Here is a 12,302-nt window from a genome sequence, read left to right as displayed (position 1 = left end):
CAGCATGTACCCCCTTATGCTACAATGTGTTTCCTTCATCCACCTATCCTGGTTTTATCTTAACTTGTTAATTCATCTAATCAGTCACTTAGTGTTAGTACCCCTATGTATACATCCACCCACCAATAACCCATACATGTGCACACGCTCTTTTGGACAGTCATTTGAGTTTCATCCACTTTCTTACAGATTTCCCAATGACCCTCCGCCCTGATCAGGTTGCGTAAGTGACCTATTAAGCACACGCTTATAAAGTGGATGATAAGATGATATTATATACAAGTATATTTCAGAAGGAAACTACCCCGAGGGCACTGTTTCTCATCGTCCATTTCAATGGTATTTATACACCACCAGGGAGTGAAAAAAGACTATCAAGTATTTCATAACACAATGTAGATCTAGGATTTATGTAACAGGATTTTGGGCATTAATTAGAATCTGAAGTTTAAAAAACAAAGCAGACAATCTTAAGTAGTGACCAGTGGATTTTTTGATGCACTGCATCCAGAGAGAAAGAGGAGGGGGAAGGGGGGAGAGAGAAAGAAAGAGGGAGAGAGAGCAAAGACAACCTATTAAGTCATTTGAGAGAGAAATTTAAATATCAGTGAAGATGATTGACAAAACTTTCTACTTCTCAGAGATGTCTGAAGTGTAGCAACATTATTTTGCTAAGTGACAAGCAGGAACAGTTATTAGGATAACATTGATAATTTGGTGAGAATTCAACGTTTAGGATTGATATATTAAAAATATAAATGAAATTAACCAGAATTGGCCAGTCCCCAACCTGCTGTCAGAGGAGATCTATGATTAAGCATTCCAGCCATAACTATTTTAGTAATCGTTTCGATAATCTAAACAACTTAAGGGAGATTGTACTACCATACATAACAGTTTCCTCACTGGTTCATCTAAAATAGTAACAGTAAAAACATTAAATTTAATATGGGGGGGGGGTTAAAATATTGATGGAATGTGTTAAAATGCATCACAAAAGAGTTCATTGCTTCATGGTTTCTACAAAAATAAAAATCAGTGCAACAAATGTTTACATTGTGCAAACATAAGGTGAGAAGCTGGCAGAATCATGAACATGCCAGACAAAACGCTTAGTGGCATTTCATTCATCTTTATATTTTGGGTCAATGAAATATGTACCAGTTATTGTTACCAGCGTTGCCTTACTGGCACGTTAGAAAATCATTTGAGCGAGGTCGTTGCCAATGTTGCTGGACTGGCTCCTGTGCTGATAGCACTTGAAAAAAAAAACACCATTTTGAGCGTGGCCATTGCCAGTACCGAGTGACTGGCCCTCGTGCCGGTGGCACGTAAAAGCACCCACTACACTCTCAGAGTGGTTGGCTTTAAGAAGTGCATCCAGCTGTAGAAACTCTGCCAGATCAGATTGGAGCCTGGTGCAACCATCCGGTTCACCAGTCCTCAGTCAAATCGTCCAACCCATGCTAGCATGGAAAGCGGATGTTAAACGATGAAGCACTAGGGTCAATGTAATCAACTGGCTTTCTCTTTCGGGCTTATAATAGAAACGATCGTATAAACATAACAATCAATGAAATTATATATGTAAAAATATAATTTTTGTTAAAAATTAAAGAACTTAGAGATTTTAATATTTTAAAATTTGGTTTAATAAAGAGAAAATTACAAAGATTATGAAAATCAATAATCAATTCACTTAGACTATTGAGTGCCATACATTGTGCTGCTCTGAACTAGAAAGTTGCATACTATCTCTTCTAGGTCTTTCACTAATCATTATATTTAATATTTACTTCTCAGAAACACTGCACAATGCAATGACTTTCCTCAAACTAAACATGTTACCAGTCTCAAAGGACCTGCTAAAGGTCATGGTCATTGCTGTCTTAGATTGAAATATTTCTAAGATTAAAATGTTTATCATTAATAAAATTTAACTTTAAGACTATGTATTAGCTAAATAGAGAAAATTTAAATTTTATTTGCTCTATAATTATCAAATAGCTTTCTGCATTTTGGATGTAGAGGAAGGTTTATGACTATCTTTCCTAGGACAGACATACAATATAAATAGTGTAGCATTATAGTCTGACAGAAAAATCTGAGGGAAAAAAAGAAAGCTTAATTGAATGAAAGAAAAAAAGTGGAGAGGATACTAGAACTGAAGCAAGGGATACGAGGCAAAAATGGAGATGTAAAGCTTAGATATTACAAATTGTTTATCGTTGGGAAAATTAAACATCATTAAAGAATTTTAAGGCTAGTAATAATAATCCTATTCACCAATTTGAATCCTGTGCCAAACAATAAGAGCTGATCACCAACTCAAGTAACTAGCCTGAAGAATTAATATTCTAATAGCAAGTTTCAACAATTTCTAGTTTAGGGAGCAAAGTTGCATTTTTGGGGAGGGATATAGTTGTTTGCACCTGCCCTAGTAGGGTGAAAAGACAACCTGCACAGGAGTTAATGTTAAAATATTACACAATACTTAAACAACTAAATTATCACATGTTAAAATTTTATTTTGCTTGGTTGGACTAGCCAAAATACTAGAAAATGAGAGGGAGTTATCATTCAGTAATTGATTTACATTCATACAGGAAACAAAAGAGGGTCATTAAATCAAGACAAATTTAAACAGCCATTGACTATGTATGGAAAAAAACTGAACAGTTTGATATTAGCCATTTTGACACCAAAATGCACAAGATCACTACCAAATTCTACAATAGAAATGTCTTATTCTAAAGTGATCTAAATGGAAGCATATTGAAATTCGAAACCCCTTGAAAGTATTTTAATAGATTTTCAAAATTAACTGAAATGAAGATAGTATATATATATATATATATCAAGGGTTAAGAGTAAAGCCATGGTTTTGATAATTGAAGTAACAATTGTCAATAATGAAAGAAAGTGGTTTTAATTTTGCTTCAAGTGTACAAAGCAATCAATCAGCAGCAGTTCAATAGATCTAATCAAATCAATTCACTGAAAGAAAGATTTTACTTCAAAGTTATTTTTAAAAATAAATCAAACAGGATTCCAACCAACTACACAGATCCAAATTATTGAAATTACATGGTCATAGAAGCCATTTTATTATTTATCCCAATTATCTGTCAGCAATTTGGGAGTCAAAGTCTTAATTCATAATTCAAGTATGATTACCTGCTCTTTATTTTTAATTTGATATAGAAATGATTACTATTGATATATTAAAAAAAAGCAAAACAAAAACGTACTTACATTTGCAAATATCTTATTTTTCTCTTGAAGTATTGACTTGGCTTCTAGAACTATTTCTCTCATAGTCAAACCACCAAGCCCATTTTTACGACGCCTTACTTCTCTAATGAGGTCATCTACTTTTGTTCTAGAAGGAAAAACATTCATAATTATATCAACAATAGAATTAAAACTAAAAAAAAAAAAAAAAAATCAATTCCCATTGAAACATATGAAACAATGATCTTCCAGTGACAAATCAGATTCCTATCTATTTTCAAACCCAAATTTGAGCATCTTTCAAGTTTATGAACTGGAACTCAAATGAACTGAGACATGCACACTAGTTTCTAAAAGTTTCTTTAAATTACATTATTCCCCTCATCAAAATTGGAAGTCTTATAAAGTTATTTTCCTTTCTAAAAAGAATTGTCAATTTCATGAAATATCTGTTAAAGTTTAATTTTGATTTAAAAATCTCACACCAAACTCCACAAGACCTAGAAAGAAAAACTATAGCTAGCTATAAAACATAGGATTCAAAGTTCTTTCGATGTTTGCATTTTATATTAGAAAAACTCAAGTCCTACCTATCGGTATTTGGCAGTCTTTCCTGCATGACTTGAACCAGCCTTTCATAATTTCCCTTTCGGATATTTGCATCAATTTTAGCATTCACATTTCGTTTGGTCTGCTCCATTGCAAACTGAAGTCTTTTTTTTCTTTTAAAAGCCTGAGTGGGGGAAAAAAAAGAAAGAAAAAGCAAAGTTCCCAATGGTAGTTTACTAAACCAATGTTAATATCTAAATCCAAGACAACAACAACAACAACAACATCTTCCTGATAAGTACCTGCTGGAAATTATTTCCATGAAATTCACTGGGGGTGACAGCAAGGCAGTCTTTGGAGTTTGGGCTTTGATACCTCAGGTTAGCTTTTGCTGAAAGTACAAAATACCAAGCTTTTAAAATAATTTATAAATCATGGATTAGTTTTTAAAAAATACCCTAAATGAAATTAGTTAAATTAGTTATAACTAATGAGGTATAATAATCTTGCTAAAAATTCTATGCCCTAACGATTAAAATGGTTCCAGGTTCAGTCTCACTCTGTGACACCTTGGGCAAATGTCTTCTATAGCCTCGGGCCAACCAAAGCCTTGTGAGTGGATTCGGTAGATGGAAACTGAAAGAAGCCCGTCGTGTGTGTATATATATATATGTGTGTGTGTGTGTTTGTATGCGTTTGTCCCCCACCATCACTTGACAACTAATGTTGGTGTGTTTACGCCCTTTAACTTAGCAGTTTGGCAAAAGAAACCGATAGAATAAGTACTGGGGTCTATTTGTTCAACTAAAGGCAGTGCTCCAGCATGGCCAGTCAAATGACAAAAGTATATATATATATATATATATATATATATTATAATGGAGAAATACCTGCCAACTTGGAAGCCTAATGCAAGATCCCGAGCTCCAGCCTGAGCTGTGAACATGAAACCTAACGGATGACTAATTATAGCATTTAATCAGCATACCCATTCGCTTAGATCACCAGTGAACTAAACCCCTCAAATCCTTATAATATGAAATGATGGGATGGTGCAGATGTCGCAAGAAGTTAGCTTCCCAACCATACTGTTTCAGGTTCTGTCCCACTGCATGGCACCTTGTGCAAGTGTGTTACACGATATCTTTGAGGCAACCAAAGCCCTTGTGAATGGATTTAGCAGTTCATCGATTCGGATCTGCCTCCCACCACTGCTTGAAAAGTGGTGTTGGTGTGTTTATGTCTGTGTAATTTAGTGGTCCTGCAAAAGACACTGATAGAATAATTATCAGGCTTAAAAAGAAAATTAATTACTACAGTCAATTAGTTCAGCTTAAATTCTTCAGGGTGGTGCCCCAGCATGGCCGGTGACTGAAACAAGTAAATGACAGTGCAAGGCTGTTGGAGAGGTTAACAGTTAAGGAAATTCAGAAAATTCTGGATATCAGTCAACTATGGCCAACCAGATCTCTATTATAACATTTTACAGTGATTGCTAAAAAAATGTAGCTTTCTGCAATAGAAATTAGCAGTAAAAGAAAAGAGTTAAATTAATTGGTTTCAAATTTTGGCACAAGGCCAGCAATTACAGGAGATGGGGTAAATCAATTACGCTGACCCCCAGTATTCAAAGGCAAAGTCGACTTCAATGGTAAAGATGGAAAAAATGCCAAGCATTCTCCCTGAGGTGCCAATGATTCGGCCAGCTTGTAAATTAATATACAAGAATTTCTGATCAAAGTATAATATTCATAAACTGTTTCCAAAAAATTAACTTACTGATAACTGAAGAGGACATCACAGGGTTATTCCAGGTACTTTTTTCCACTGCTTTTTTCATAATTGCATTTGAAGAATTCAGATTATCAAGGTCGTCGCATTTTTCAGAGTCTGTTACTTCATATTTTATGGGACTGAATCCAACAGAGCCCCAATCCATCTGAGAAATCTTTGAAGAAATTTCTGGCAAAACTGGTTTTGAATAATAATCCACTTTAGGAGAAAATGGCAGATTCTGAAACTTTCGATAAGGTGGGTTAAGCATACACCTAAAGTCTGGAGTATCAGAATAGCGCCGTGTGGCTGAATTATTGGTTGAAGAGTCATCGGGTGTGACATAATCAACGTCTCTCTCGGAAGAAACAGTAGTCGAAAGATTATGGAAAAATTTATTTGCTTCCATCTCCTTTGGAGCACCAACTGTTTTAGTGATTGCTCTGGGTTCGTCAGGAAATGAGTAATGCATCTGAGATCTCTGAACCTGAAGAGCAAGTGTTTGTGTTTTAGCAAGAAGCTGTAATTCTTGGGGTGCTTTATTTAGAGCTGGATACTGCTGCTTTAACTTCTCCAAAACCAAACAGTATAGATTAAAGTCCAGTTTTACTTCATTCAAATTTTGCAGGTTTTGTTCCTGGAAGCAAGGAGATTCAGTAGGCCGGTTGTTGTTGTTCCAGAAAGTGTTACGAGCATAGGAAACATCACAGTTAATATTTTCAGGCGACTGAGGTGGTGTATTGAAAATAGGAACATCTGCAAAGCTATTGTATTCAGGATAATTTGCACCATCTCTGAATTGACTCTTTGGTGTCTGCTGAAGATTTGATTTTACACAAAACTGGTCACCATAGCCATTAAATAAACCAGTGTTAGAGTTCTGATCAGCAATGAACGGCTTGTTTATGTCAATGTCTGCTGGAGGAATCTGAAATAGAATTCATTAATGGTCAGAAAATAAACTGGACCAAGGAATATTTAAAGCATTTTATGACCCCCCCCCCACCAATACCACAACAAAGAAGTCTGTCATAAGAGAATTTCAACATAGATATTAACATGCTCAACAATAAGTTCAGTATTTTAATTTCAATAATTCAAAATTCCAAGAATTTCTTCTCCACCACCATACCTGCCTCTTAAAATATTTACTTTCTACTTACCCACTGCTTTAGAGATTTTTCTTGTCCACTGATTATGAAAGGCAATTCAGTTTGTGTCGATATTTCTTTGGCACTGCTCGTCTTCCCTTTATCTGCACATCCACAGAGATTAACATTAATAGCAGCATCCATCATCAAAACGCTTATTTGGTTTCCTTTGTTGGAAGTCACTGTTTGTCCTGAACTTTTGTACACTGGCTCCACAACTTCTGTCTGAGTATACATACTGTTTATTTTCGAAGACAAAGGGTCCAATTGTCCAGATGTCACATCACTAGTTACTTCCACTGGTAGATTCGTAAGTCTCCTGGGATAGTCTTTGTTTCCAGGGAAGCAGATGTTCTGTCCAATCAGATCAAATTGGCCAACAGTTATACGATCAGTATTTTCTGATTTTAAGGCATTAGCCTTCTCTATGCAAGTTTCAAAACCTGTAGAATCTTGACATGCTGAGCTGCATCCATTGATTGGCGAGTGGTGTGGTATTATGTTGTACTGGGTATCAGGACTTTGGTTTGCTTTATTGGAAAGGCCACTGTTCATCCATTCCGGTTTCCAAGCATCCATCATGGAGTTTTTCGAAACAACTTCAATTGCAGAATATTCCAGCTTCATCGATTGCATCTCTGGTTCAATATCCAACAATTTATTCTCATAAGAATTCTTAGTTTTTTGTAGTGTCACTGTGGTAATTTTGTTAGGTAAAATTTCATTAGTCAATTCATTATCTGGCTGCTGCATATCGAAACTATCGGAAAAAGATTTTGGGTCTTCAACATGTATACCACAAGAGGCAGCCATCTGTCGAAACATTGCACCAGAGAGATCATTTTTATTATCTCCTGCTGGTAATGTGTTTACAACTTTGGTATATTGTTTTACATTTTCTTTAAGAATTTGCCTAACATTATTCACATCAGTTGACTTCTTAAAACCTATAAAGAGAGAGAAAGTTTATATTACATATAGGTATTTAGAAGAAAGGTAGAAACAATTTATTTCTGAAAATAACTTACTCGAAACATTTTCTGTGGAATTTGCATTGGTATCAGAATCAGCCATGTAATTATGATAACGAGAATTTTCAAAACTTAATTCTTTAGTTCTTGAGAATTTGTAGTCAATGTTTTGGATCAACTTCCTAATATAAAGGAGGAAAAAGAGCATTAATAATAGATGGAATGACGGTTTACAATGAGTTTTATCTAAATCTGATTATGTGACAATATGATGCATGACAAAAATAATCGTACCTGCCCATAACTAATTACAATGAAAATCTCACTTATAGTAGTAATAGAAAATTCTTACCTGTTGGTTAAAGAACTATGCTGGAGATTGCTAACTGCTGCATCAGTTTGACCAAGCCATTGACTAGCAATATAGTACGTCTCATCTCCTTGTTGATAACCCATTAGGGGCTTTAGGCACACATTAGAAGTAGGAGGGGACACAGTTTCTGCAGTGCTTTCGCTAGGTGACAGGGAAAACCTAGGATGGAAACTAGAATCCGCTCCATTATTCCGGTTGGCTGGCAGCAAGGCGTCACGCAGTGTAGATGCATACATTCTTATCTTAAAGAAAACCAAAGTATTAAAAAAAAACAAAACCGAAACAAGTTGCTTTGATAGGAAAAAGAGGTTCAAAGAAAACCTTGGGGCTCAGTTCAGATCAGAATTGAAAGGATGCGTCACTAGGGATGACGAGTACAAGTCTGGAAGTAGCTGCTATCCATAAAACAGAGGTGGTAAATTAAGTTAATGGAAACTAATCACAAATACAGAACAGTTATAAACCATACATTGATGGCAGGTTTAAGGTACCTCTTTAGAAATTTCCTTTTCAAAGATTTACAGGAAAAAAAATTTCTATTTGAAGCCTCAAAATCTCAAATATTCTCAGTGGAAAAAAAAGTTACATTTAAATCAAGGGTTCTCAACCGTGGTCTCTAAAACCCTTCTTCAGGGTCCACATAAGATTGCTCAAGTTTATGGACCATAAATTGGTTATACTTCAACAATACACAAAATTAAAAATTTTTATACAATATTCAATTCTGAAAATAGGGTTTCTTCTTGAACACTGAATGGCTATGTGGGTCCAGCAGAGTAAGAATCAAAGAATAGATGAAGAAAAAAAACAAAAACGGCTGAGAACTGCTGATTAAAGTGAAAGACTTTCAATAGTTTATAACTTTTTGAGTCTTGGATTCCACCAGGTCGAGGAACTTGACTTTTTCCTTCCATTCAGTGTAGTCTTTTATTAAAAATGGGGCATTTTGAGGAAGATTTGGCTACTATCCCCAGCAGATTGACTCCTGCTGCTAATACAGTTACAGTTTGTAAATGGCAGATTTGGAGTTCAGTCAATAAACCAGAATATTTATAGAAATATTTTCTTTGAAGTCAGTTGTGTAGACCTAAATTAAACTGTTTTAAGAATTTTGTATTTTTTTTCCCTCACAGACCACGAAAATAAAATTTACATTTTTTCCTTTTCAACAATTATTAGCTTTGCAATGATGAAGTCAAGGGTTCGATTCCACCACCACAACGTTTTGGGCAAGTGTTTCTTAAGGTGACCGTAGAGGCCATCTTTGTCACACTGAGGATTAAACAATTGTCTACAAGATAATCTGCTTACATTAATTTCAATGAATAAACTTCCGTTGTTATTCCAATTACTGGAACACCTATTCACTTTAAAAAACGAAAAGCAATGTAATTAATTACACAAGCTAATTAAATTTTCATGAAAAAAAAAAATTGTCAAGATTTGAACAGAGACAGCTCTTGGTTGTATAATTTAGAATTGGTAATTTTTAATTATTATTTCCAACTCTCAGAACAATGACCGCCAGAGAAGTAAAACTCGACCCCGCCTCTACTTTTTCAAGGCAAATTAGATTTATTCCATTCTAAACAACTTTGCTGCTAGTTACCAAAACACAAGGACAACCACTGGTTTCTTGGGATTCTAATGCTTCTTCCCTTATCTGAAATATCTGGTCTTTATTCGAGGCCAAGTTTCATTTACTAAACGGCGAAGTTTATGGTCAAAAATATCCAGGAACAAATACAAAATTAAGCAATGTCACTTGTCAAAGACATTTTCTAAACTCTAAAAAGGATCCACCACGGTTCGAGAAAATAACTGCCAGGTGCTGGGGTTGGACCAAATCTCCTTCATTGATATTTCAAGTCTATAAACTATTTTATGACAGGTAAACCTCAAACAAGACAATCGACTGCTTCTCACCTTTAATTCTAGAAGATCAAAGAAAGAGCTGAGACATGGTGGCCGAGATCAAATCTCCCGTAAGTCACACATTATCTGTTTTTTATTTTTTTAAAAAGGTCCTAAATACACAAAAAGATGGGTGACGCTCAATTGGCGCTATCATAGAGCTAAACAACAATAACAGACACTAAAATAGGTTTTCCATTTTCGAAGTGAAACACTTGATGCTATTAAAAGAAAAATGGACATTTTCTTTAACAAATGGCGTCTGTTGATTATCCCCAGGTCGACTCATCAAAAGACGTTCCAGTCGTGACCATAGTCTTTTTATTCAAACTATTTTCACATATATATCTAATGCCCTTCATTATTGACGGCAGGATATGATTTATGAGAGATCTGAACAGCTATTTCTAGCGTATTGAACGACTGGCTCTGGGTTGTCTCAAGGGAAGACATTTGCGGTGTAAATTCCAAAAGTATTCGGCAATCTTGTTATTTTATCGTCTCGCCAACCCCGCCCGCCACTAAAATGAAACATGGAAAAGTTTACCTTGGCGGGATTTGAACTGATAAATGCGCCATACTAATACGAGACATCTGGTTCAAATGGTAATTAAATAAACTCGGGAGTTTAACCAACATTTTACCCAATTTGAAAGGTAAATATGTTTATTGGTAGCAAAATGTAAAGGAAATTTATATAAAGCAAAGAAAAATAAAGCTGTTCACTGAAAAACAAAATATCGGGGGGCATTTAAAAATAATTCCATACAAAATATTTCAATGGAAATGATATAAATATGGTAAAAACTGGAAATGTATAAAAATATGAAATGGCGTGAAAAGTAAACGATAGTCGTTAGAGAGAAATAAAAGGTAAAAGCAACGACGAAATACAACGTCTGTCTGTAACAGACATTATATATACATATATGTATGTATATTATATATATATCTCCATTATTGAGGGAGGCAGACGATGTCTCAGTGTCTTTTGTGGCCATTATTGAAGGAGGCAGACGATGTCAATGGCTGCAAGACGCAGAGCACTTTGGAGGATTATACAATAAAACAACAACACTGGCAGGAAAGAGGAATTCAATAAAAAATGAAGTTTCTGGAAAATTATTAAAAGAAAAATTAGTGTGTATGTGGGGAGAAAAATGAAAGACAAAGCTGTAAAATGGTTTGAAAAATTACAATGTCATACAAACCGTTTGGAAAGAATATTGATTTTGATTGTTTGTTGAAGAGTTTACGAGAAATATACGGAGAAAATATTCTCATCTACTTTTAGTATAACATTTAAATAAATAAAACAATGGGTTGTTTGAATAGAATTCACTTAAAAGTTGGTTTAAGAAGAGCAAGTGAAATGGCTCAAATGGAAGTCAAGTAAAATAGAGAATATTTTCAGTGAAAATGTTTTTTTTCCAAGACATTTTTGAGTGAAAGAACAAAGATTTAGATAAAATAAAATAAGTTTGAAAAATATAGAATAAAATAATGAAAAACTTACCAGATAAAAGGAAAAAATATTAGCGAGGAGTTTTTGACCAAAACAGTTTATGTCGGGTTTCTTTTAAAGTTGAGGAAACAAGAAAAAAATTCAATTTTTTTGTTTGCTTTCGTCTTTGAATGATAAATATAAATTATATTTTTGGTTTTTAAAAATAACAAGCCATTTAATATGACAAAAAAAAAGTATTGTTAGAGAGCAAGGTGTAATAATAAAATGAGAAATGTTGGCCGAGTGTCGGTGGACATGGAACAGGTTTTGGGTTTCAATGGGATTTAATTATTAAAATGAAATAAAGAAAAGTCGCAAGGTTTCTTTCAGGAATAATATAGAGTGAAAGAAGGAGCGGTAAGAAATTTGAGGCAACAAAGGAGAATTAAATGGGAAAATTAAAGGTGTCTGGCAACAACAACAACAATAGTGATGATAATAAATAATAATAATTATAATAATAATAATAATATGGAAAGCCATACACACAAGAAGGAGGCAATTCTTTACCTGCGTTCGAAAACGAAGCAGACAGGGAGGAGGAGGAAGATAAACAGCGTCGCGGTGGTGGCGGCAACAGCAGCAGCTTCTCTTCCTCCCACCACCGTCACGGGCGTTCCTATGTGTGTATATGTGTGAATGGATCTGTATAGGTATGCATGTACGTACGTATGTATGTATGTGTATGCATAAACACACACACACACACACACACACATATATATATATATATATATATACATGAACATTATATATATATATATATATATATATATATACACACACAGAAACACACACATAGACATGTATATATATATATATATATATAT

At 34.5% G+C, this 12,302-nt stretch overlaps 1 protein-coding gene across 1 annotated transcript in view; it reads right to left on the bottom strand.

Annotated features, from left to right (window-relative positions):
- Positions 1 to 12,068, bottom strand: part of LOC106867822 (uncharacterized) — a 21,433-nt gene extending 9,365 nt beyond the window's left edge. Inside the window, exons 1-9 of the mRNA XM_014912846.2 lie at positions 11,983 to 12,068; positions 11,482 to 11,541; positions 8,031 to 8,293; positions 7,736 to 7,860; positions 6,720 to 7,654; positions 5,563 to 6,484; positions 4,086 to 4,174; positions 3,825 to 3,967; positions 3,256 to 3,382 (exon numbers count right to left, since the gene is read on the bottom strand). Of these exons, the coding sequence (XP_014768332.1) occupies positions 3,256 to 3,382; positions 3,825 to 3,967; positions 4,086 to 4,174; positions 5,563 to 6,484; positions 6,720 to 7,654; positions 7,736 to 7,860; positions 8,031 to 8,287 (2,598 nt within the window). The 5' untranslated portion in view covers positions 8,288 to 8,293; positions 11,482 to 11,541; positions 11,983 to 12,068. The remainder of the gene's footprint in view (positions 1 to 3,255; positions 3,383 to 3,824; positions 3,968 to 4,085; positions 4,175 to 5,562; positions 6,485 to 6,719; positions 7,655 to 7,735; positions 7,861 to 8,030; positions 8,294 to 11,481; positions 11,542 to 11,982) is intronic.
- Positions 12,069 to 12,302: the final 234 nt, after the last annotated feature.

The sequence above is a fragment of the Octopus bimaculoides genome, chromosome 5, assembly GCF_001194135.2.
Source record: "Octopus bimaculoides isolate UCB-OBI-ISO-001 chromosome 5, ASM119413v2, whole genome shotgun sequence".
Classification (NCBI taxonomy): domain Eukaryota; kingdom Metazoa; phylum Mollusca; class Cephalopoda; order Octopoda; family Octopodidae; genus Octopus; species Octopus bimaculoides.
This window is presented reverse-complemented; position numbering and strand designations above follow the sequence as displayed.